This window comes from Alosa alosa, chromosome 4, assembly GCF_017589495.1.
Source record: "Alosa alosa isolate M-15738 ecotype Scorff River chromosome 4, AALO_Geno_1.1, whole genome shotgun sequence".
NCBI lineage: Eukaryota > Metazoa > Chordata > Actinopteri > Clupeiformes > Clupeidae > Alosa > Alosa alosa.
The window spans coordinates 14,954,118-14,981,411 of NC_063192.1; the positions used below are offsets into that span (position 1 = coordinate 14,954,118).

The following is a 27,294-nucleotide window of genomic DNA, read 5'->3' on the forward strand; positions in this document are numbered from 1 at the left end:
TTAAATATATTCACACAGCAGAGCAGAAAATGTGCATCTCCAGGGCACGTTCAGATGGTTCAAATTAAAGCAAAGACTTCACTGACACAAGGCTCCCATGTTCATCGGTGATTAATATCCCCTCCACTAAATGATTTAATCTATTTATTTCCCATTGACAACATCATTAAATTGCCTTGATATGAACTCAGGAGAGTTCAGTGCACATTGCTAATGTAAAGCCCTAACGTTTTTTTTTGTTGTTTTGTTCCAGTGTGTGTGTGTGAATTATTTCGAAGGATTAGTGCGTGCTGTGAATGGGGTGATTATCTGGGGCTACGGCGAGGAGCGTTTAGTGTGTCTATAATTCAGTAAATGTGTGCGTGTCATTCCTTACTTAACCTCGCAGGGTGGTTAACGTACGAGTCCCTTTATTATTGTGTTGCGCTGAACAGAATGCTCAGTATCTGAGGAGACAAAAGAGCCTTCAGTGAGTGGTGAGATTCCGGTCAAAAGGCTCTATCTTTGCCTGGGGCCAGTTGGAAGGCTGTAGACAAGGAATGCCTGTGCTAAAACGGGCACATGGACATTGATCCAGATCCTTCCTCACTTTTGAGTTTCCCATCTGTTTGAGTCCGCCTTACATACACCACCTGACTGGAACTGGAATGCTTTTCTCTCTCTCTCTCTCTCTTTATTGTGGGTTGTGATCGTTCATATGAAGGAATGCGTTTGATCAGGAATCAGCTTAGAATCTTTCTTATTCTTATCCAAGGTAAACATTTTTGTTTTGCCAGAAATAGTTCTGTTATTAAATTGTGTGTCGGTGTGAGATATGTACATAATGCTTTAGTGCTTTGGTACATTTGAGCCAGTTCTAGCCTCTTACTCTCTCAGTATGTGTGTGTGTGTGCATCCATGGCGGCTGACTGGTGGTTCTGATGGGTTCTTTTGGCTGAAGATTAGAGGAGCCTGTTTTGGGGAGCTTCTCAAGGAGAGAGAGAGAGAGAGAGAGTGTCCTAAAAGGAAAGTAAGGGAGTGAAATGAAGGACAAGACGAGGAGGAGATGAAGGGGAGGCAGTACAGAAGGAGAGGATGACATTCACTGTAAGACACAGAGGGAGGAGAGGAGGCTGGATCCAATTAAGGACCTGGCATGGTGGAGGGCCCGGTAGTTGGACTCTGACGAATGGAGGCAAAAGTTCAGTTACAGCAATAAAAGCCCTATAATGATGTGACACATAGAGCTGAAAGCAAGAGTGAAGCATGCCGGAAATGACAGTATAGACACATGCTGTGTGACAAAGTACTGTATAGCACTTCCTCTATGAATACTGGGCCACTGCAGACAGTAGAGAACTGTATTTGGATCAGTCTTATCTTCATACATGAGCATATATTTTAACCAGGCACCTTAATTTAGGGTGTCTTGAATACATTAAAAAGAACAGTAACGTCAGGCTTGGCACATACATGGTGTTGGACTGCATGCTCTGCTCTTGCATGGACTTTGGACTGTTTTTGTGTAATCTGCATTTTCCAGAACCTACTGTAATAGGTCTAATAACTATATTGTGTGATTGTCATGGCATACTTACACCATGACTGTGGAAAGTCCATGTCTGATTCATCTGTGGCTTTGCAGTTGTATCTTGGTCTTGGATACTCATTCTTGGGACTCATTCTTTTTTCCTCTGAATGTTACTCTTTTCAAATGCTACCATGTGTTCTTTGGTTCTTTTCGTCGACCTTTGAAGCCTTGCATTAATTTGTATTTATAAAGACATTGTGCTACTTATCCACGAGGACCAACAATACACTATTTCTCCTGCTCGTCATCCGTGACCATGAAGTGAAAGGCAGGAGCTTGGGAGGGCGGCCCACTTACAGCAGAGGATGCTGTGAGCTCGGACGGGGCCTGTGGTTCACATGAGTTTATGCTCCTCAGATTTCAGAGACTCAAGCAGAGACTCCCCCGCTCCCAATCTCCATTCCCTTTTCTTTCTCTTATTCTTACGATTCTCCCTCCCTCTGTTCTACTTCTCTTCTGGTTTCTTCCTCCTGCTATCTCTCTGTTCTGGCTTGCACTCTCTTCCTCTTTCCTTTTCTCATTTCTTTGTTCCCCATTTCAGCTGAAAAAAGCAGAAAAAAAACCTCTTGCTGAGATAGCAAGACCTGGTGTATGTGTGTGTGTTTGTGTTTGTGTGTGTGCGTGTGTTAGTGTGTGCGTGCGTGTGCGTGCGTGCGTGTTTGTCTGTGTGAGTGTGTGGGGTGGCACTGATTGCACTGGGTGGTGGAAAAGAGAGCAAGCGTTGCGTGGCACTCCCCCCCCCCCCCCCTTCCCACATCAGGCTCCATGGGTGTTGTCGGGCTCCTTGCCTGGGTGTTGGCTGTCTGCGTGGAAGTGGGACCACAGGCATGCCGTCCGGGGGAGAGAGAAGGTTGCGTGTGTGTGTGGAGAGAGTGGAATCCGAGAGGAGACGTTCATCCCATGTATCAGAGCCCAGCAGCTGCCGCCGGGGCCCCCTAGTACTTCCAGCCTTCGACAGCCGCACTCAGCTCTGGCCCCCAAGGTAGCCAGTGGCAGAGGCGATAGGCAGCAGCACAGCTCCATCCAAACTGCTGTGTTCACTCAGCCGCGTGATTGTTATAATCAAGAGGCTTCTGGGTCTGATGCTGTTGTGTTTGGCTGCCACATGCACACTTAGTGAAAATAGACACCGGCGAACGCGAAATACATTCATACCCCCACCCCCACCCCCCGCCAGGCATGATCGGCAATCTATTATGGTCTTCCTTCCTGATCTGTGGAGCCCTATTCCCAGCTGCAGCCCACACTGGTGGAGAGGTGTTAAGATGTAATACTGTACTTGAGACAGGCCTGTCTCCAGGTCTTTCTTCACGGTCTCTGGGGATACATCACATGGCTCATCCACTGACACCATCTTACCCTTCCACAGTCTTTTCCTACCGCAGTTCCTCTTCTCCCCGACATTTGAATATTAAGATCTGTGGCCACTGCTCTAGTTCTTTTCAGAACGTAGCATAATCGTTTACTGCTTAGCTTAGTGTTTATTTTTGTCATTCTGTAAAGGGGAAAACATTATAGCCCAAACAAGGGAAAATGCAACAGTGATCTTTGCCCAGTTGACTTGAGAATGTATGGCGAGTGTGTTTTTATATGAAGTTGTTACATGTGTAATCAATAATCTGCGTGGGCTTTGCTGACTTTGTGTATGTGCGCGCTCCGCTTGGCAGAGAGTGATTTCTGCATTGCCAGTCCTCATCGCGTCTGAGGCAGCCGAGACGGCAGGGGTTGATGTGGAAAAGCGACGAGACTCTGGGAGATTTAGTGAACGAACGTGATGGATCATTTCTCTCCCCCACTTCCACACGGCCCTTATTTTACATTCTGGGCTTCTGACAGAGCTTTTAAGCGCATGATTATTCATTTTCACTTGGTTGAATGTTAAACCAGAGTAGTTGCTAGGTGACAGGTAATTTTCAGCATGTGTTTTAATTAACAAGGGCACAAAAGGAGGCAAAAAAACATATGAAACCTTCCCTCTAGATCCATCCCTAAAAGGATATTATGTCCTTACTCTTTCTTTTGAGTGCATCTTCAATGAGGGGGATTGGAAAGGGAGGCAGTGGGAAATGGGTTATGCACATAAAGGAAAAAACTGTCAATCGACTCTAAATCTGAGGACTAGGCATTGAGTGGTAGGTTCACTTTTGCAAGGATTCATATTTCAGTAATACAACCTGGTGCCACCAAAACAACAAAACATTTTATCCTGGTATATATGAGAAAGCACATTCAGTTCAGCAGGAATGTTAACCAGAGCACTGTAGAATCACGTTGATTTCATTAAAGATGGTACGGCACACATTGGTGCAACATGACAGAAATCATTTTTGGCAGGGAGGGTTGAGGTTTTTTATTTTAACCCAATTTTCTGGGAAAAGAAAGATTTTCTCCCTCATCTCAGAAGCTGGAAACTGTGCATGGAACAAAACGCGGGGATATGTGCAGCACTTTTTCTGTGTGTGCAGGGAAATCATTTCCCCGCTGGAATACCCGACCAACTACAATAGTGTGAACGTGGCTGTTGGGGTACAAGTACAAAGAGTTGTTGCTTGGCAACTGTTTGAGCCCTACTTTGAAGTTTTTTGTGCATTTTTCCCGGGTAAGGTAGAAGACACAGCAGAACAATACGCAGAAACTAGTGTAAAAACAAAACAACAATAGCACCAACACACACATACACACTAAATTATATTGATTCCTTAGCGTGACGTGGCCTCTGATTTCAGATAAAGCCTTCACATTTGCCATCAATTTCTTTCTTTAATCATCTGGGACCTGTTGTGTTTTATTTAGAAGCGAGGCAAACAAACATTTTCAGAAAGAGCGTAAACCATTAGATGAAAGGCCTGCAAATCTTTACTGCTCTGTGGCCAACTCTGTGACTACTGACACAGATCTGGTGAGCGCCTTCATAAGATACAGGCTCCAAGTAGTCAGATTGTTCCCTTTCCACCTCTCTGTGGTTTCAGGCTAGGAGGAGGAAGAGGAGGAGGAGGTTGGGCTTTCTGTGGTCTGGACCCTCTAAAATACACACATAATTTCACAAACAGCTGCAGTGGCTTATAGGGGCCAGATGTGAATCTTAGGAGGGTAAAGCAGCTGAGAGGGGGAGAGAGAGGAAGAAAAAGAAAGAGAGAGAGGAAGAAAGAGAGAAAAGGAGAGAGAGAGGACACTGTGAGAGGTCCCTGTGCCCAGCAGTCGACAGAAAGAGGGGGCATTGTCATGCATGCTGCGGGCCGTTTTATGGTGACTTGAGCAAATTAGAAAGGAATAGGCATCAATTTACATGTGGATTCCATCAGTGTTTCTTAAAGCAAGGCAGGAGCTGCTGCACACTGCAGCCCCAGCGCTTGTAGGGCACACGCATCTGTGGGTGTCTGCGTGTGTTTGATTTGTCTCATTTTCATCTGATCTGATTCTATGAGTCCCCACTGAATTTCGCACAGCCCCTGATAATCTTGAGTGTTTTTTTCCCCTACTGTGGCTTGCTACATGGATTTATTGAACCGTGTAAGAATGGAAAATTGCTATCATGCTGCGGAGGATATTATCTGTTTAGCACCCTCTCATCTAGTCTGTTTATTTATCGACACATTTGCCCAAAACAATGTGGCTTCGCCAAAATCTATAATTAGCCCTAACACAATAAAGATATTTTATATGTCTATGTATAATTACGTCATGGCCTCATGAAAAAGTAATTTTGGGCACTGTGTCGAACATCTGTGGAAATGGCAGCAGCGATTAGCCATGTGAATTTATTTCATAAATAGCTGCAAGCAGCAATGTGTGAGCCTTGCAGCCTAGCTGCATCATTGCCATGGAAGCCATGGATTGCCATTATGATTTTATGTCAAGGGCAGGGTGGCAAGTACTCACAGCAAGTGTCATGTCAATATGATCTCACTGATATGACCTTACTTCCTGTTTGGCACCCTCGCTGCCCGTTTTGATTGATTATATTGAGTAAACAGTTACATGAATCAACACGGCAATAGGTAACTTCTGTGAGGCTTGGTCTGAAGATCATCTGAGCCAAATTTAGTGAAGATTGGATACAATATGTGGCCTGACTTGCCTGTACTTATGTTAATATGTGGCCTGACACAACTTTTTAGTGTTTTTGAATAAATCCAATATGGCCGTCAGGTTACGTGCATGGATGCAACTCCAGCATTGACCCGTTGGTGGCGCTAGAGCACTTGAGGCTTAATCATCAAACGTTGTGAAATAAGGAGACGTCCCCAAATTTCACAACTTTTTTTACCATACACTTCTGGAGGCTGCCATAGACTCTCAAGGCACAGGATAAAAATAAATAATAATAATAAGAAGAAGAAAGTTAAAAACACAATGGATGCCCCTAACTATGTGCTTTAACTGTCTCTGCTGAAGGGCCCAGTCGTATTTGCGGTGCTGAAAAATACTGATAAATAAACTTAAAATGCGGCACAGAAAAAGAACTGATAAAGAGAGTGTGGAGGAAGTACATTGGGCTCGCTAGAGAGTCTGCTGCACACCAGGGGGAATTCGGGGGAAGCAAAAATGTGATCTTGATGTGATAATTAAGGGACAGAATCATTTTTACTGCAGGATGTCACCAGGGAGAGCCTGGGAAAGGGGGAAATGTATTACAGAAATGAAGAACGAGACAGACAGACAGAAAGAGAGAGAGAGAGCAGTAAAAGTATATGGTTTGGCTTGCACGGCAGATGTTGTGGTGTTGCACAGACACAATGAATGCAAAGAATCAGCGTGGGAAAAACATGTGTTGGGGTGCACAACAGTAAAACATTCCATGTGGTGTGAAATAGCACCTCAAGCAAAAAAAAAAGCAAAGCTAATCTACTTCCAAAACAATACATTCTTTTTAATTCATACAACTCTGAACTTGGCTTGGATATCCATCCCTGTACGGTCCAGTTTTAACCGCAGTGACTTAACAATCAGGGGTGTGTTTCCCATAGGGAGGTTAGCTATTTACTAACATGATATGATAAACTTACCAACATCTAAATTACAACTGTTTCCCAAAACCATCGTCAGACCTATTCAAATCAGCTCTATTTGATCACATGTAAATCATCGGTCCTCATTATGATCCGAGTGTATTGTTGTGGCCTGCTCTGAACGCACTGAATTACCCCATGCTGCCAAGACGGCTCATCAGAGAAGCCAGACATGTGATGCCAAAAGGATTTCATGGGTGAAGACCAAGAGTGTGAATAGCACAAGCTGTTGCGATTTAACAACATTACGAACAGTCTCCACCAGTTAGTTGACTTTAATTTTTATTTCAAACAGATAGGTGAATGAGGTACTAGACAACAAGGTTAATGTAGCAGATCTTGCCTAGTAGGCCTGTGCAGATCACCATTTGAAAGGTTTCATTGCGATGAAGAACATTTTTTGACAACCACTAGGGAGCAGTAAAGAGCTCCATAGAAAGGTTGCACAGCAGTCGCATTTTCAGACCTCATGAGCCAGTGGAAAGTAATTCTGCCTTGTGCTGTCAGGTAAATAGCATAAATTCAGACTTTAATTTGCAAGTGCGAGGTCAGTATGGTCTTGAGAAGGCGATAATAGGTGACAAACAGCACAAAATAACACATTTCACAGAAATATGTTGCACTGGGCAGCAACCTTCAGCTGACATTGGGCACACACAGCTTAGCCACTTGTGTTTGCTAATGGCTTACGCACAGAATCAAATAATGTTGTAATCCAATAAATCAGGTTGTTCCCTGAACTGTATGACTTAATAAAAAGGGGCAGACATGACCCATGATGAAGTGGTACTCTTATTCTTTGTGACGCGAAGGTGCCCTGATAATGAAAAACACAGAATGTAATACTAATCCACTCTTCTTTTACTGCAGACTCACTTGGATTTTGATATTGTGATCTTACTATTATTATTTCTGATATGTGGACAGGGTATGTATGTATGTAATTCATGTTATATATCTCTAGGTTTCTATCAAACTTAGGAACCCTATAAATGGCATGTTTACATTTGCATTTTTTTACCAGGCTCATTTTCAAATGTTTTGAGTTATTTTTGTGCATTAATGCGGTACTTTCTTCTGAAATGGCTTTCCTGGCAAAAACTAATACATAAGAAAATGCAATTGTAGCACAAAGGAAAGTCTCAAGTGCACAATTCCTGAAATAACATGTCTCCCTTTACAAATATGCTCTTTTTAAGGAGCGGTATGTGGAGAGTGAGGCCGTCCATTTCAGATACTGGGGGTTTTGCTCTGATGCGGGCTCTGCATTCAAAGGAAACCGCAGGCCTCATTTCATCTACATTGGAGGTTCACTCCCCCATCGTTCCCTCCGTCGCCCTGCCTCACATCTGCTCCTCTCCACTCTCCTCTGCCTCTCCTTCTCTCCTCTCCACCAGGAGCAAAACAGACTCCTCCACCGGCAAAATGTGGTCGAAGAACTAGAGAGCTGTGCCTGCCTGCTTGCCTGCCTGTCCGCCCGCCTGCTTGCTGCCTTCCTCGAGTGGCTGAAATTACAGCTGTACACAATTACAGAGGAGGAGAGAGGTTGAGAGAGAGAGAGAGTTACAGTGGAGGAAAGAGAGAGACAGAGAGAGAGAGAGAAGTTTGACTTAAAAGAGTGCACCAGGATCAAACTCACAGCTTAGGAGTACAAGGCTAGAGGGTTGATCAACAGGCGGCCCTCCCACCCACCCCTAAGTCCTTGTAATTTTGTTTTAGTTACAAAACTAATTCCTCATATGACCCTTATAAACCAGTTTGTTTCTGTGCGGGAGTGTGGAGTTGAATTCAAAGTCAACTGTATACACTTGTTGTCAGTGGTAATGTTGCTTTGGATGGGTTGAGTGTTGGGGGGGTGCCAACTGTCGACATTGATGTCTAATTGATCTCACCGCAGCCATTACCAGTTAGTTGTGATTTTCTTTTTACGTCATTCAAATATGTGTTGTTTACTGCAGTCTGGGATTGCAAGTGTCATTTTTTCTCAACGGGCAATTACTGGCCGCATGATCTGAATAAGTGGATTGCCTTGCTACTTTCTGGTGGATTGCATCAAACTTCATTAAAGCAGAATAACAGAGGACGCCCTTAATACAGGCTGACTCTCTCAGATGTGGCCTTCAGGTTGAATAACAATTTTGCCGAATTTAGCTTTGTCTGTTGACACACAGTATATAATTGTTGACTTGATCAGGGTAAAATTAGACTCTGACATTTGCATATGAACATCGAGGAATGGCGGTGAGTCAGAAGGTTAAGTCTTGCCATTGCTAGAACATACTGTATCTGCACACATAATATTTGCCCATTCACTGTCTCTCGGAAATGTGCCTTGAACTGAAATTACAACTGTACTGACGATAGCCTACATGTGCAAACAGTTTATTTGCTCATTGCTGTCCAAAGACAGCAATGTTTCACCCTCTCCCAGGTCTTTATACCAATTTGTCCTGAGACCACGTTTCATTCCTAGTCCTGGATATGAAAATCAGTCTTGATTGAAGATCAATACATTGTAATACTGTATCAAGTCCTGACAGGCAGTGATTGATTATCTGGAGAGAAAAGAGAATGCCACTCAATTTGGTCTTTGTCCCTCTCACCCCATCTTTAACCTCCTCAAACAATATTCCCTGTTATCAGATGAGGCACCTGTGCAATGGCCAGCAGCTGATTTCAAACGTTTTGGTGGGATTAGTGAAGGAAGTGGGTAGGGAACATTGAAAGTACACTCCATGAGGTGTTGCGAATGTTATATTAGCCTTTGGCACAATTAACCTCACTGATTCTGGTAGGTGATCAGGTAAAGAATGCACATTATATGGACTGTAATCACCCTGCAATTGCCCGGAATCTAAAGATTCTTATTTGGAAAAAGTGCACCTTGTAACTATGATATTTGTCTCTCTACAATAGGATCCTTAATTAAAATCTAAAATATGTAAGAGTATCTTTTTGTAATATGAACCCCATAAACATCATTGCCACAATGTTGTCATATTGTTCCACAGAGATTTAATAATCCAGATTTCACACTTACTGTAGATTAGTGAAGTGGTCACATGACCAGGCTAGGCTCTATCATATATAAAATTGTAATCCTTATTATCTGGCATATGTTAAAACTGTTAAAATAAACAGACAAGCTTTTAAGATTTGCATAAAGGCCTAGAGGAACTGCCCAAAGGATATGCCAGTACAGGCCTAGTTTTTAAGTAGTAGCCCTCTATACAGTCTATGGTAATAGCCAAACCCTACCCTCACATGTAATTAAGAAGCTATAGCAATTTAGGGATTAGCACTCAGTCTGATGCATAGGCGGTCACTGGCGCATTCATGCATTACATACTTACACTGAGTGAGTGAATGAGTGAGCAAGAGAGAGAGCGTCATTTTTGCCTATTCATCAACACTTTCTGTATCAGTGCAAATTATAACGAAAAAGTGGAATAATTGCGCTATTTCCGTCCACTTTCCGTTAAGAACTATAAGGACTTACTGAAAATAAGTCATATTGCAAAAAGTGTCATTTTATCTTTTTCATCACTGAGCCAGCGTATAGTCAATCAATTTGTTATTGCAGACATCCCCGTCTGACTTCAGACACTGCCTTTTCTCCAACATCTGGGCTTGGTAGAAAAATGCTCGATAAAGGGCGGGCCAATACCAAATCCACAAGGTGAAGTATGTGCGCATTCAAATTCTATGCATATGTTTTACCAATATATTAATGTTAACTGCGTGTGTTTAGACATGTAGCCTACATGTTTTTTTTAATCGTCATTTTTTGTTTAGTGCGTTAGATCATGTATGGCTACTTTATTGGGCAAATACAATTTGGACTCCCCCAATAGCTTTAATGGTAGGTTCCATATTTAAAGGGACAGTTACTGAATCTGAGCTTCTGGAGAAAGCAAGACGGTTTCTTGAGGGAAGGACCAGGAGGCTACCATGCCATTGCAGCGGTGAGCGCCTTGTGGGTTTTATGATTTTGTAAAAAGAGTAACGGAGGCAAGGTTTTTCAGCCGCGAAACCTTATTGAAATACTCACAGATACAAATGTGGATGTAACTGTTGAACTCAAAATACAGGTAGGTGTGTAAGCTTTTGCAACATGAGCCAAGAGCTTCCTTAATTGGTGTTGAATTGCAGTGATTGATTGTGATGCTTAAGCTACCTTATAACAAAACGTAGGCTAGGGTATGACTGAGATGTGTGGTTCGTCTAGCCGATGGTACGCTGGAGTAATATGGGGCTATGAACCAGACCACGGTTTTATGTTCAGTTGGCTCCGATTTCTAAGGTGGTTGGTTAAAGCAAACGGAGGGAATTTAACATTGTATTAAAATGCATGCAAGGGACTGCCAGCTATACGTCGCTTTTAGGAACAAAGGGAGCGTTAATCAGTGTTTGCTTTTATCTTATATCAAAAACAAATAATCACTCACAAACGCCCAATGGTTTCACAGTTTGTTGATCTCTAGGCTACACAATAGATCATCACTGCTTTATCAAGCATCGTGGCTTATGCCTCGATAAGCAACTCCTGTTGTTGTTTTTCCTAGAAAGTTAGAGTAATGCTGTTTTCAGTGATCACGTTTGAAATATTTCAGTAACACCACAGAACGTCTCCTCCTCTTTATAACGTATCTGGTAAGAGTCCTAAACGTGCATGTCAGTCGTGCAACACGGGCGAACGAAAAGGTTTACGCCGTAACGTTACGCAGTGGGTGCTGTGTGATGCCTGTGTGATGTTTGCCAGTTTTATAACCTAGAGTCGTCTGTCACAGCTATTATACACATGAAACAAGTATTTTTCGACAATGCCTATGTGGTTTTGCAATTAGCTATTACGTACAGTCTACCCTGCGCAAATGAAAAATGCCCATCACCCCCTCGCATGCCCCTCATTTTGATCATTTGGTGACAATGGGTGTATAACCAACAACACAGCTCTTGTTCAGAGCGTATCATTCTGTCACATTGTAGTTTGCTTCCTTTCTAAGAATGTTAGAAGTGCCTCTCATAGTAAAACAGAATTTACTGGCTGTGTTCTATCATCGGTCAGTGAAGATTTGCCGGAGCTGAGTTTTCACGCGGGGATGATGTTTTTTGGGATGCCATAGGTTAAGCAGGGTGCAATTAACATGAATCCAACACTTTGCCATCATGTTTAGTGTATGTCTGTCTGCACTGGCTCAAAACATCTGCCCAAGTCTCACTCGTCTGGCCGCTGTCTGGGTATTATTCTATTCCATGTAAACAACAATGCAAGTAGACGATGGTCTAAAGGATTAGAATTAATTCCATAAGAGTAGGCTATAGGCTTTAGTCGGCAGCGCTGTAGACGCCTGGACCTGACTGTTGATTTTGTATCAACATGAACTAAACAAGTGTAGCGTCGTCTTTACAACAGTTATATAAGCACGCCTGCATCGATGGGATAGGTTACCATTCATTTGTAGAATAATGAGTCTCTCTAGGCCCCACAACATATCTTGAAAATAATTCCACACCTTAGATTACTACCACTATAAGATAGATAGATAGATACTTAACACTAAATGTAAATCAAGTCTAAAAAGGGCGTATAACAACAGTTAAGAGGGTGCAGCCTAGGCACTGGGGAGAATGGAGCAAGTTTACCTATGTAAACTAAAACTGACTAAGCCCTCCGATGGAGCAAGCTAATGTGGTTGGCATTGGGTACCATCTGTGTTGGAACCTGATATTAATTTCCCTGCGTTTCTTGAGTCATTAGTTCATAAATGATATTGGTCCATTTACAGGTAGGTCTACAGAACTAAAGGTATCCATATTTACAGAAGTCTGAGTCCAGATTACAGCTGTTTATTCAAGTGCAGACCCGTAATTTACAGATGTGGTTGCATATGTTATAGGGCCGAGGAAAGCATGGGCCACATAAAGTTATAATTCACACAAGTTTCACACGACAAAAGTTCACTGGAGTAGACCAGTTTTTTTTTTATTTGTGTTGTGTTTTATTTTCACAGACAGAACAAATGCAATTAGGATGGAGGGCTGTCTTTCATGGTTGAGGTTGCATGCTAAAGTATGTAGGCCTACTAGAAATATCAGTAGGATACACTTCATTCAATTAGAAGTGGCTATTTAAGTGAAACAGTGGCATCATTGTTGACCAAACTATAAAATAGTGTAATGCACTGTTTGTATGTAAGCAAAGTAAAACATTTAGCCTGATTAACCAGGTTTGGATGAAATAATGTACTTTTAATGGCTACTGGTAGGTATTTCATCTACTGCATAAATGCAGACTGTCCAAACTCTAGCTGCAAGTAAATCATTTTGCACAGCCCATGCGTCATATTGCAACTCCAATCGAAAAGAAGTTGCCATATTGCAACTTCCAGCCCCTCCATTGATAAACAGATACTGTATGTAGGATATCATATATCTGCTTCTCTGTGGTCCAGCTTCTGCATGAGAGCATCTGTAGGTAACTCCTCACCACACCACACAATCAAGGCTATAGTCAACATGCCCCAGAGGACCTGGTACAATATACAGTAGCCTACATTTAATTGTTTTTGCAGCATCTGTGAAGCACAAGGTTTGGGCTTGGTCCAATGGCCACTCCAAGGGCAAAGGGAAAATTCCTTGAATGCTACCTGTGGTTTCACAAAGATACAGTAAGATGTTCTGCAAGTTATAGATGTCATGCATTCTATGTAAGTGTCACAGAGTCCACTAGAGATAGCAATTATAGTTGAGAGATTGAGATGGTAAGATCGAGGGAATGGTTTGTGTTGATTTCCCTTACTGAATACTGTACTTGTATAAAGATGAATTCTTCCCATATAGATGACCACAGCCATGCTAGGAGTTTTGTTACATTTTAGAATAAAGATGTGGTTTGCACTGCTGAACTTAACAGCATTTTCCGAAGCTTAAAATGCCTCTCACAGCTGAGTAGAAGGAGACGACAATTTCTTACTCTGTGGAATTCCTTTGTGCGCGTTCAGTTTCATTTGACAGATAATTTTAATTGCCTTGAAAACACCAGAGGCAAAACAAACACTCCCCACCGTCGGCTATTTCTCGAAAGTGATGTCATCACGTTCGAGAGGGACACAGTTGAAGCTTGCTAGTCAGATTAAGCAGCGACAGATTATGTTAGCCCTCGGTTAAATCAACTGTGGACGTCAGCCCAAGGTTCACAAATCAAGGTTTCCATTTCAGTTGTTGGGGGGGGGGTTTGGTGGAAAGGGAAGGATAAAAAGGACTGCAAAGACTGGCATGTGCTCATCCACTGTATAAGTTCTGAGCAGGGGCTGAGTTGGCAATGCGAGTCATCGGGTGTCTGTGATCGCTGAACAAAAGCCTCTGTCTGATGGTAAGTCGCTGCTCCTCCTTGCATTTGTCAGGGCTGGCTGATGTTGCCTGACTGCTCAGCCAAGCAAGCTGGAGACCGCACCACCAGTATCTTAAATGAGATCTTTTGTATTTGGTGGCCCAGGCAGGTGAATTTCTCTTCTTTCTGAAGGTATGACAGGATGGGTTTATTGCACCCATTCCACACATGCTGGTATCAAGAAAAGCAGCTGGAAGTATTTTTATTTTGTCATCTAATTGAAGAATAGCTGGGCGAATGGACATATTTAGGGGTATTAACCTAGAAGATAAAGGACTGAGTCAACCGATTTGATAACGGCTGCAAAATGCTTTCAAAACAGACAGTGGAAGGATGGACAACAATCAATAAATATGGCAGATATGTAGGCAGAATACTGTCATGCTAGCTCTTCAAGTTAGCACTGATGCTATGCTATGTTCACAAATGACATATTATCTGTTGTCGATAGCCTGTGATACTGTTGCTGCAATGATTGATGATAGCAGATAGCAAACAAAGGAAGGGTGTTAGCCATCTATTGCTCCCCAGGATTTCAACACATTTTCACGCAGGCTTTGGGGCCATTAATAAGAGCCACTGACCCAGGCTTCACACAGGATGTGAGACAAGACTAGAATAACAAAATACGGAAACAATCAGGTGACACTGAAAGATATATTTTTCTCTTGCCTTGCTTCCTCCCAGAGCCCTCAGGAGAATGGCCTATGAGCTCAGCCTCTTCTATTTCCTTTATTTTGTCATCGCGTCACCACAGAAATCTGAGCAAACCCCTCTTTTTAGTGTAAACTTGGTTGAACTTGTTTTGAACCCCATAATGCTCTGAAGTATAGAAAGATAAAGGCAGAACAGAGCAGGGTATATGTGGGCAGGCCACAGTTTCTTCTTTTGGATGAACTTACATCAGTCACTGCTATGTCTAACAGTACTCATACTACCTGTGAATCATAGGGGTTGGTGTTCAGTGATTCATGGTAAACTAAGCTCATGCTCCAGTCACAGTTCCAAATTGCATAGCTTACAAACACACACAATATGTCGCTTGGTAAAAGTACCTTTGTTTGAACATGTTAATTCATCAAAAGGATGATGAGAAGAAAGGCTTAAAGCCTTCAGTATCAGATACTTTAGCCTTTGTTTTTGGTTGCATTTGTGACTTGGCTCTGGTAAACTAGAAGTACCTTTCCTATGTTTGATGGCTGATATGAAAAAGAAAATTACAGACAAGAATACACATGCACTAATCTGTGTTTTTTCTGTTAATGCCATGTATGTAGTGAGTTTTTTTTAAACAACAAATAGAGATGTCAAAGTGAAAATCCTGTCATAGACTAAGTAGATCTTTTGCACAAGGCCAGAGAATTTACACCTGTGCTTCCACCCTCTTCAGTAAATCTTGCCTCAAGCCTGTCAGCCGTGGCCATGAGTGGCTTAGCATCTTAATCCTGTGAAGAGAGCAGTTCTTCACTTTTTTTTTTTTGTTTTTTTTTTTTTTTTTTTTTTTTTTTTTTTTAATCAAGTGCTGTTGACCCTCATTACTGAAGTGGTGAAGAGAGGGTGGCATTTTCTAAGTCCTTGATTAGGTGAACCTGTGATCTGCCGGAATGTTCCATGAATTCCCCTCTCTTTCTTCTGACTGTAGTGAGGTAGCCCTGATTTCCCCCCTCCTCTCTATCCTCTGTCTCTCTCTTTTGCTTCTTTCTGTTTGTCTTTATATTCTTATGCCCTCGCTGTGCAGCTTTCATTTTATGGCTAGTTGCGGGGCATGTCCATACACACTCAATCACAGGCCAGGATTTATTCAAGTCACCCCTGAGATTAGTCATCATGGCTGCAAATGGTGGGCAAATGGTCGCCGTGGCACTGAAATTAAGGCTAAAAGACCCGTAGCAAACAAATGAGCCCATTTCACCTGGGTGCCGTAAACACCAGGGTTTGCCCATAAAAAGGAGCTGTTGCCGGGGGTGTACAGGCACCTTGCTGTGCAGCTCCGTCAGGACTGGTGGGCAGTGTTGTTTACTGCTTTGTCTGTCCAGACGGAGAGAGAGACCACCCGAGAGAGCTGGCCAGAGAGATTCGAGCTTTAACTCTCAGAACTTTGAGTCTGCCAAGTCATGCATCAGGCCTAATACGGAGACCAAAGAACAATATTTACACAAACAGAAATTCATGCTGAGATTAAATTTCGCTCTTGTGTCTGATATTGTGCTGTAATTGTGTTTCCAGAGATTAGTTTTAGCACGAATATGCTATGCAGAATATTTGTTCAGTGTCTTCTTGCTTGTCCTCGTATTTCATTTATGACACAGGTGTTTGGCTGGATATTGTTGTTGTAGACCAGTGAGTGGCTCTCTGGTGAAGAAGACTCAAATTGGAATGCTTGTTTGCAATAATGGGATAAAAACTTGTTGATCAAAGTAGATTATTATCATCATGTGTCGGCTTATGATTCCAGTGATGTGTGCTGACATTGTTTGTAATTAAAAGCTACCTGCAATTAATTAGATTAGATCATTAAGGTGTTCAATTATACCTGGTCCCAACATGCTGATTTGTGTGGCGCTAGTGGCCAGGCTATTGTAGCTCTATAGTAATGACAAAGCAGATCCCATCTTTGTAGAGCAGTAATTACTTTTCTGCATGCGAATTTCAAGGAGGATTGACACTCCTGATGACCATGAAAAATCATCATTAAAAATGATTTTGCAATTCCGCCATCACTTCATACTCTCCCGGATGTCGGGTCAAAGCAGTCTGCTGGGATAATTCAGCTTCTTTCCTGCTGGCACCAGGCTGCTCTGTTTTCTGGTAATGGATTCATTGTGATAGCTCCTCAACAGCATCTTCCACCTCAGGAAGTGGCATTACAATATGTCATTGTATTACAATGGGCCTCACATTTGCCTTTACTGGAAGTGCTGAGTGTACTAGCAAGGTCTGACAGCTGCAGTTCCTCTCAGCAACATTTTAGTTAAAGTCTGGAATTTTGTGGTCCATTATAAAGTATAGTGAAGAAAGGTGCTGTTGGAGAGGTTTGGGAAAGTCCCACTGACAGGAGTGGGATCCCTTTTTTTGGTAATTCTGGTCCTATATCAACTCAACTCAACAAATGTGTCAATACACACATTGCATTGCATTACATTTGCTCTTTTGGATAGAGTCAGGTGATAACATGTGACAGACATACATATACAGTAGGCTATACAGTATACAGTAGGCTCTACAGTGTCCAGGGTCGCCACGTGAAGTCATGAGTACAATAAGGAGGAACGGTTGTACTTCACATGATTGCTTTTTTCCTGTTTCTTTAAGCCGGTATCCAGTGTCGTTCAGCACTGCCTGGAATGAGAATTTGGCAGGGTAGAGAGGGTGTAGGTCTGTGGAGGCATGTGTGTGGGGGGGCGGTGAAATAATTCAGTAGTTCTTCAGGGCTCGGCTTGTCTCTGTTTAGAAACAAAGTAAAAAATCCTAAACGCTCGAGGTGCCGCTCACTGCAAACACAGTGAAACCCCAAACCGCTGAAATCAGTGCTCCTGACACGGAGCAAAAGAAGCCTCCATTCTTCCTGTCAGCCGAGCCAAGGAGCACCCTGCGCAGAGAGGTTGTTTGAGTGCCATAAGGGCCTCTTTCATTCCCGCTGTTCTGCTCAGTGGGGTGGGGAGCGGTGATTGAGCAGAAGAGCAATGTGTTTGATCTGCTGAGCGCTTATGTTAAATATCCTGAGCTGCTAACAGTATATAGCTTGCAGATGATCTCTGTGGCTCCCTGTTCTGGTCAGGGCAGTAGTGTTGTCTAACTTGCTTATTCCCGGCCACTGCTCTAATTAACAAATGTGCCCGGGATTAGTGTTACTGATGGCTGTAAAGGTTTATTAGCAATCCATTGAGTGAAGTGAGTAGGAGTGACAAGGCTTGGCACTTACCAAAGCCATTGGATCAATAATCCCCCAAAAAAAAAAAAAAAAAAACTCGCATAGCTGTCTTATAGTGGCTGACTGACCAGTTTTGTTAATACCCCCCAAATGGACTCTGGAAAGAGATTGTGTGGATTCGAGATAAAAGTGCTGAAAACTGAAAGTGTTTTTTTTCTCCCTGCTAGCTCTCAAGTCCTGTCTAATGCCATTAAATGTTATTTTAAAGACCAGCCACTGTTACCTCCCATCTTCGTTACAAACTAACCCGATATTTCTCCCCCCTGTGCTTCCTTTCAGACATGAGCCACTGAAGCTGAGAGTAAAGGAAAGCCTTCACTAAGCTCAAGGGAAGAGCTCTGTTACTCCCCCCTCCCCTCCCTTCCCCCTAACACACAAAAGAAATCACAAAACACTTTAATCATGAAGTCCATATGGCTGATAACACTACTGGTGTTACTTCTGTTTGGGACCAACATCCTAGCATTCCCCGCGACCCCAACTGTGCTGCCCCCTGAGACGGGGAACTTCAGGGTTAAAGACACGAGCCTCACGCACCTCACTGTGCACCGCAAGACGGGCGACGTGTTTGTCGGTGCCGTCAACCGCATCTACAAGCTGTCGGCCAACCTGACCGAGCTCCGTTCACACATGACCGGCCCTGTGGAGGACAACGCCAAGTGCTACCCGCCGCCGAGCGTCCGGGCTTGTGCCCACAAACTGGAGCCCACGGACAACATCAACAAGCTGCTGCTGGTCGACTACTCGGGCAACCGGCTGGTGGCGTGCGGAAGCATCTGGCAGGGCGTGTGCCAGTTCCTGCGCCTGGAGGACCTCTTCAAGCTGGGCGAGCCGCACCACCGCAAGGAGCACTACCTCTCGGGCGCCCGGGAGGCCGACGGCATGGCGGGCGTGGTGCTGGGCGACGACGAGGGCCTGCCCGGCGAGAAGGAGAAGAAGAAGAAGAAGGGCGGCAGCCGGCTCTTCATCGGGGCGGCCATCGACGGCAAGTCGGAGTACTTCCCGACGCTGTCCAGCCGCAAGCTCGTCGCCGACGAGGAGAGCGACAACATGTTCAGTCTTGTGTATCAGGACGGCTTCGTCTCCTCACAGATCAAGATCCCCTCGGACACGCTCTCACTCTACCCGGCTTTCGACATCTACTACGTGTACGGCTTCGCCAGCCGCACCTACATCTACTTCCTCACCCTGCAGCTGGACACACAGCTCACCCAGATGGACGCCACCGGCGAGAAGTTCTTCACCTCCAAGATTGTGCGCATGTGTGCCAATGACACCGAGTTCTACTCCTACGTCGAGTTCCCCCTGGGCTGCACCAAGGATGGTGTCGAGTACCGCCTGGTGCAGTCCGCCTACAAGCACCGGCCGGGCCGCAGGTTGGCCCAGGCTCTGGGCCTGCCGGAGGACGAGGACGTGTTGTTTGTGGTGTTCTCCCAAGGCCAGAAGAACCGAGCCAACCCTCCCCGCGAGACTGTGCTGTGCCTCTTCACCTTGCATCAGATAAACCTGGCGATGAGAGAGCGCATCAGGTCTTGTTACCGTGGCGAGGGCAAGTTGTCTCTGCCTTGGCTGCTCAACAAGGAGCTACCCTGTATCAATACGGTGAGTCCTTTGCATTATCTTTAAAATCTTCAGCTGTGTGTGTGTGTGTGTGTGTGTGTGTGTGTGTGTGTGTGTGTGTGCGGGGTTGTTTCTGTTTGTTGGAGTATATTTAAGGCATTAAGTTTGACATTGCATCTTGATCTTAAAGCTGCATCACAAGATAATGTGTAGTGTTCAAATATTAGCATTAACGTAACCTGGGTATTCGCTAAACATCAGGGAAAGGCTTCCTCATTGATTTTCTTATAGCACTTAAGATTAAATAGATAAAACCACACGGCAGGCATGACAAATAATGACAAACATAACAGATAGGTATTCTGAAGGTTTATACCCCAGGACCTATGATGAAAACATGGGGAGACATTTGAATCAGGACAGCATAAATATTTCATGGATCCTTTGCTACTTGCTGGATAGGCAGACATTAAATCAATGAATCTGTGAATCCTTTTCATCAGATAAGATGAAGATAAGATGACACCAAGCAAAGTGGTGCATCTGAAACGGAGCTCAGCTCAATACAGCCTGTTTGAAAAACCTTAAATATTAATCCCTTGTAATTTAGTGTAACGGAGAACCATCCCTGTAGTTATTTCGGTGTATTATTTATTTGCCTGGCAGCAACCCTGAGGCACTTTTTAAAGCCTTCCACACTCTACTATCATTGAAGAAATGACATATTTAACATTTTCTCAAGGTGCCTTCCAATATTGTTTTCTCACTTTCCAAATATAGTTACAGTTTCAACCAGTTCCTTCTTCCAATGCTACAAATTCTCTTAGCTTTTATTTAGTGAGACACAGTCAGCGGCCAGACTGCCGATACAACAAGAGAAGTGTTTTTGTTTTGTGTTTGTTTGTTTTTCTCTCTTTCCTCTTCATTGCTCAGTACGCACAGCAAGGGTGGAGTTGTGCAGGAAGTGAACCTAGCAAGTGTCTCGCTGCGCATCCGGGTTCTCCTGAAACTCTCCTATAGCGTTTGCTGTGCTCTAGCAGATGGAGAGAGAGGGGGAGAGAGAGACTCCGACCTAGCTCCTCTGGGTGGTGGGGGTGGAGGCCGAACCTGTTTTTATTAGTAGCAACAGGGTGCCTCCATGACTGATGCAAATCTGCTCTTGATTTTGCGCCCAGGCCTCCTCGTTGTTATTAGCCCCCCTTTCATGCACAGCAATAGCCCTTGACCACATAATGAGACGGTGTGTGCCAGACGTTGGCTCACGGCTCGTTTAATATATTTATCCTTCATGAGTATTCAACGGCAAAAAAAAAAAAAAAAAAACTCTCAAGGAACTCTCTCCACCCGACCTGTCCTCCACCCGACCTGGGTGAAGAATTGAGAGCGTGAGATGGCAGATCCAATTACCTGAGAATGTGCTGCATCACCTGTGCTCATTACAGCAGCATCACAGCACCTCCCCACCTCATCTTCCCTCGACCCCACAGGCTCACCCCTTTAACCACCCCCACCCCATCTAAAAAGGGAAAGAAATCACCTCACCTCAAGATAACTCTGCCTGACTGACGATGCCAGTGTTAAACGAGGCACTTTAGATTTTGTGGGGTTTTGTCAGACAGGATATTAGCAGTAGCTGATGTCATCCGTGGCTTAGCTAGCCCATCTTCCCTCTCTCTCTCTCTCTCTCTTTCTCTCTCTCCCCATCCCTCCATCCCTCCCTCCCTCCCCAGCTTGCTCTGCTGAGGTGAATGGATTTTGTGCTTGGTTGGAGGCTGAGGTCCAGGAGAGAGAGATTAAAGACCTGAGCCGAGTCTGAAACCCAGTGATGAGTCAGGCAATAGTTCACCAGGGCGATGAGCACATGAGGAGGTCCTCGCTGGATGACTTCATCTTCTGCTGTGATAGGCTGCAGATGTTTTTGCTAATGCCATTGATTTCACATAAACGTCCTGTCCGGTATTGTTGAGAGATCCGACAGGGAAAAAAAACAGAGTTATTCAATTTGGTGGTGTTATTGTTGAGTTCCCTCCTGAGATGAACATTTAGGAACTCCCAAAACTAAATCTCCTCCCGGGAGCGTATACTTAGTGATTTATACTTTGTTTGGTGCCATAGTTCAGCATGATGTCATGTCTTTTCCAGCCTCAGCTGTGCGGTCCCTGCAATAACGAGTATGTGTTTGTGTGTGTCTCTGTGTGTGTGTGTGTGTGTGTCTTAGTCTTGACCATAAACCTTTTTTCTTAAAAAGGACAACTCAACTGAAAGATTCATCTCATGAGCTTGACATTTCCTGCATACAAGGCTGTCATGTATCTAAGTTTGGTCAGAATGCAAGATCACACTGTTTGTGTGTGTGTGTGTGTGCGCGTGTGTGTTTGAGGTGGTATGTTTCTTACTGGAAGTTGTGCAGCTCTATTCATGTTCCCTGTGTATTTCTCTCACAGCCCAAGCAGATTGGTGATGACTTCTGTGGCCTTGTGCTGAACCAGCCTCTAGGCAGCCTGCGGGTGATCGAAGGCACGCCCCTCTTCGACGATCGCACCGATGGCATGGCCGCCGTGGCCGCCTACACGTACGGGGAGCATTCCGTGGTGTTCGTGGGCACACGCAGCGGGCACCTCAAAAAGGTAAGGAAAAGCTCCGCTTTGGAATTCCATTTTGTTCGGCCATGTTTCTCTCTCTCAAGCCAGCAGCCGGTGTGTGTGAGACTCTTCACGCTGTGCTGTAAAATCGGCATGATTGTTTAGAGCTGTCTCTCTTAACACGCCATGCTGTGTGAGAATTTGGTAGGTCTTGCTCGCAGACAAGACAAGACACCGCAGTCCAACACTGCTTCGCCACTTCCTGACTGCTCTGCTGGCCTTGGTGCCTCTGCATTCTTGTTACCAATTGAGGATGTCTGGCAGGGAGGCACGGATGTATATTTAGAGCGTAAAAAAACTAAATGTTTACAGCAAGTATTAATTTACGACGAGGAGAGGAGTTGTGTGAAACAGTAATTTTGTGCCAGTAACAGTCAGAAAATACAGCAGCAGCATCAGCCTAGTCATTCTTTGGGTTATGGTTTAGTGGGCCACACAAGAACACTGCAATGCTTCTATCTCTCTCTCTCTCACACATACACACACACACACACACACACACACACACACACAAAGCTAACAGAACCAAACTGAAATCACAAAATGGACAGAGAAAGACAGGCCTCATTGTGAGTCTCCTTTTCCTTTAACAGCAACCCTATCAGTGCCTGGCTGCGGAAATGAATATAGTGAGCTCTTTGTCCACCCAAATGTGGTATTCTGTCAGTGGGAATCCCATTGAAGAGACTCATGGTCTGACCCCTCCTCTGCCCCCACACTCCCAGTCTCCTTTACCATTGCAGCCCACCCCTCCCACCCCAACCTTGAGCTGTAATAAAAGGAAAGCACCTCGTGACTCCCTGTCCTTGTGTGTTTAGCAGAACAGCAGTGTGTCCAAGAGAGAGCCTGAACATAGCCGTCTCCTGCCACCCGCCAGAAATCGCTGTTTTGTGGGGATTGTTTAGGGCTATTAGCGCTCTGAGCCGCCAGTGAAAAGCTCTGGACATTATTAATTCACTCTATCTGAGGTCCATGTGATTGTGTGTCAAAGCAAATAAACCCGGCCTAGTTATAAATGCGAGAGATTTTTGGATGAGTCAACATTTGTGCCATCTACTTCATGCAGTAATTGCTCAGCTGAGATTTGTGTGTGTGTGTGTGTGTGTGTGTGTGTGTGTGTGTATATATATATATATATATATATATATATATATATATATATATATATATATGTATATATATATATATATATATATATATATATATATATATATATATATATATATATATATATATGTGTATGTATGTGTGTGTGTGTGTGTATACGTGTGTGTGTGTGTGTGTGTGTGTGTGGAGCCCAATATTAGTGCTTAAGTTGCAGTTGATGGAGAATCTCTCATTAATGAAATTAAATTAAACGTGAGACAGGATGCTAGGGAGGGGGAAAAAATCATTGGAGAAGCTGACTTGGCTCCTTTGCAGCAGACATAATAATTTAAATGAATTGGATGGAAATGAAATATGCTACAGTTATGTATGCTTGCCATCCAAGCACCCTACTGGGAAATATAAAAATGCTCGCCGCCTTACTCCAAGCATGGCTGAAGTTTCTGCCTGGAGTCCGCAGAGAGCCGCCTTGGGCTTTGTTTTGTATTCAGGTTATTTATGGGACTTTGCCTGTTTATGCATGTTCTGCCGTGCTTCTCCTCCCATCTCTCGCTTGTCGATGATCAAATTAGCAGGTCAGGGGTGCTACAGCTACAACCATATTAAAGTCCATAAATAAAGAAACTTGGCTAGATATTAGGGAAGTGTCTGCACACACTAGCACACCAGGTGCATATTTTCCTTATTTTATAACAATTAGGGAAGTTCACTGTGGTAACGGTCTGAAGAGCGTGTCTTTCCATTGTAGTGGGTTCTCACATGCTAAATACAAATTGAGAGACATAGAATTCAGATGGCGTCATCATAGTAGTCTGTTTGTATATCGACACCCTGATTAGGAAGCAGTGGTCTCAGACAGATGTCAGCCAAATGCTGCGTTTATTTAGCAAGCTTAAGGGTTGTCATGACTTTGTTTTGATTTACCACACGCAATTCAGACTGCACGATCAAAGGCCTTGCTGAAGCTTTTTTACAGGGCATTGTGGATTCAAATTAAATGGTGAATGAATTTGCTTCAGCCTTTATAGTAGTCTTAGTTGGCTCAGCTGTGTTGGACTGAGTTGTGCTGAGCTGTAATGTCGTCGGTGGATTTTCATACAGATATGTAATTTTGCTTTTGCTTATTTACTCACAGGAGATGAGGGGAAGTGAAAAGGGGGAGTGATGTAAGCATGGCTCATCTGAGAGTGATTTGGGAGGAATGGGATTTCCTGATTTGAATGGAACAGCTGCTCACAGTTACACATATTTCTGATTGATTTCTTGTTTAAAGGCTCCGTGGAACCATCTGACAACAGGGCAAGGCCCCGGATCGAAGCGGATTTCGGGCAGAGCAGACCCGCAGTAGCAGTAGGATTCATTAGAGTGTGTTTACACAACATGGCGAAGATTCTGCTTATTGGACAGCGGCTAGGTTTATGGTGTCCTCTTCCTTTTGGAGAGCAATGTTTGTTGGCCCAAGCAGCACAGGGCCCTCTGGCTAGACAAACCCACACACAGTGGCTCATGTTACAGTCTCATTGGAAACCCAAACAGATAAAACAGATGAAAACAGTAACACCCAAAGCGAATATATATTTTTTTTAACTACTAGAGAGCACCTTTGTTTAGAATGTACGTCTCAAGTTGGTGGTGTGTTTTGTGCAGCACACTGGTGTGTTGGTCAAGCTGGCATAATGAGTGCAGGAGAATGTGCGAGGGGGCCATTTAATTGCACCATATCTCCTGTTCCAACGCTTGTTTGTTTTGGCAGCGGTAGAGAGGGCCCGAGCCGCCTCTGCTGGAGCCGTGCGGAAATCGCCCGCGAAATACCCCCTTCCGTGTTTCCTGTCCCCGCATGCCCACTGTGGCGCGCCGCTCCGGTTCATCTACTGTCCAGCAGGTTTCTCTGCTGCTGCCACGCCCCCAGGTGTTGCTCAACCCAGGGGCTCACATAAGAAAACCAGCTGCCGTAGTCATGTGACGGGAAACAGCTGGAGAGAGAAGGCTGAAGTTAAATGTGTCAGAACTGCCGTAATTTTTGTTTATTTATATTTTTTCCCTTTTTTAACGGCTGGTATACTGAGCCAGTTCAGCATCACACCTTTGCACTTCTCATGCGAAAAGGGGTATAGAAAAATGCGAGGGCTCTTGGCAGTCTTCCCTTGCCACATCTTGAATGGATTTATTTCAGCGGTGAAACGGGCTGCAAGGCGAAGTTTAAATATGGGTAGTGGCATATTATCTTTGCTGTAGAGCTCGGGCTCTTGCATGCAAAAGCCAGAAATCTCCTCCCGTGCTGGGTGGGGTCCGCGGTCGCAATCCCACAGATGAGTCAGGGAGCAGCAGGAGAGATGAGGGGCTAATCTTAACATACCTTTTGAGAAACAAGACCGAAGGCGTCAATGGGTCTTTTTTTATGGCATATGCCGCAGTGGACAAAACTGCTGCTGATAAATCTGTGTGTGTGTGTGAGAGTCAGAGACTTGTGAGTGAGTCATGTGTCGTAGTGGTGCGCTACATATGTGTGCTATTTATTGCACAGTACATGTGTCCATTAGGATGTAGACTGTGTTGAAATGGGTCTCAGTTTTCCGCCTTCAAGGTGTTCTGCAGACGTGGCCAGTTAAACAACAGAAATGCTATCCCAGTGACCCATGATTGGGTAGCAGAATCTGCTCAATCAGAAAAAAATGCATGTCACCTTACCCATATCCATTCACACTGCTTTTGAAGCTATTAAAAAGCTTATTGTGTGTGACAGGTTTCATTTTCTTTTGTACAACCCACATGACATGGTTTATGTCCCTGAGCATTAGCTGAAATAGACCTGTTTCTTTGTCATAGGAAATACAACATATTCTAGCTGCAGTTTTGGCGTTTTTACCACTGTGAAACATCACGAGTGGCTTATCTTGTATAGCAATCGTGGGTGTAGTTTTATGATTGCAGTGTTGGAGCTAGCTCGCTAGCGGAGGAGGTTCAAAGAACCTAAGGGTAACGTTTGACAGGTACACAAAGAGGAAAGATGTGTCTGTGTTCTATTTTAAGGTGCACTTCTCGCACCAGCTCCTGATTACAGCCGATGAAAATAATTTTCTGCACGATTGCGAGGCTACATACGTCCTTTACCACCCTCTCCCCAAGGTCCCCTTCTTGCCACACTCCCCTGGGCTCAGCCAGGTTGATGGGGTAGGAGGGACACCCTGCAGGTCATCACTGCGGTCTTGAGTGACTGCGTTGAAGAGCCTCCGGATTCGCTCCTCAACACCCTATCCTGCCCTACCCCATCACCACCACCCCTCTCTGAATCGCATCAGATTGGGATGGAAATCAAAGCTAATTCCGCTGCGTAAATCAGACAGCGGGAGTGCAGCGAGGCCGTGGAAGCGGGCCCGGCAGCGTAGATTTACGACCGCGCCCTGGCCCCACAGCACGTTTGATCATGGCTAAATCTGTTTGCCATAAATCAGGCCTCCCGCCACCAACAACTCCTCAAGAAGGCCGAGGGATGTTGTGTCTGGACCGGGCGCTAGCATTGTTTTGCGTTTGCGTTTCAGTGGGAGTGTCCTCGGCACGGGATTGCGTCATGAGGGGGGTCTGCTGAGGGGAAGTGAAAGCTGGCCGCCGGTGAACTGCCATTACTCCATCAATCTGGGTCATTGGCCATTTTATGATCAGCTGAAGAACATACATTATTTAAATGGAGAGTATAGTTGTTAAAGGCCCTCCCAAAAACATGTAGCTGTACCCCCTTGTGTATTGTGAGCAGCTAATGAAGTGTTTTAGCCTCATAAGGGCAAAACTGCACCCTTGTCAGATGATTTATTTAAAGAGAAACCAAAATACTTTTTCAAACGGCTCTTTTTAGCTTTATTGTGAAGTCATGGCCGAATGGCTCCGCGGAACAATAAGTGATTTAGAAACAGCCTGCGCCGGACAGGCGCAATGTGACCTTCCGGTCTTGATCGAAATGCATAGTTAAAGTTAATGAGCGATTGAGCCAGGTGTGAGTGTTTGACTCGGCTGAAAGGTGAATAGCTCCGGTCCTCGGAGCGCGAGCCCCGCCAGCAATGTGTTTGGCAGCACTGACATGAGCTTGG

At 44.3% G+C, this 27,294-nt stretch overlaps 1 protein-coding gene across 2 annotated transcripts in view; it reads left to right on the forward strand.

The window, feature by feature from the left end:
- Window positions 1–10,485: 10,485 nt before the first annotated feature.
- The window catches only part of plxna3 (plexin A3), a 124,455-nt gene continuing 107,646 nt past the window's right edge, over window positions 10,486–27,294 (forward strand). Inside the window, exons 1-3 of one of the 2 annotated variants that reach the window (XM_048240860.1) lie at window positions 10,486–10,544; window positions 18,183–19,505; window positions 21,908–22,090. In XM_048240860.1, the coding sequence (XP_048096817.1) occupies window positions 18,306–19,505; window positions 21,908–22,090 (1,383 nt within the window). In that variant the 5' untranslated portion in view covers window positions 10,486–10,544; window positions 18,183–18,305. Of the gene's footprint in view, window positions 10,671–18,182; window positions 19,506–21,907; window positions 22,091–27,294 lie in introns of both variants that reach the window. The other variant, XM_048240859.1, reaches the window with a different exon arrangement.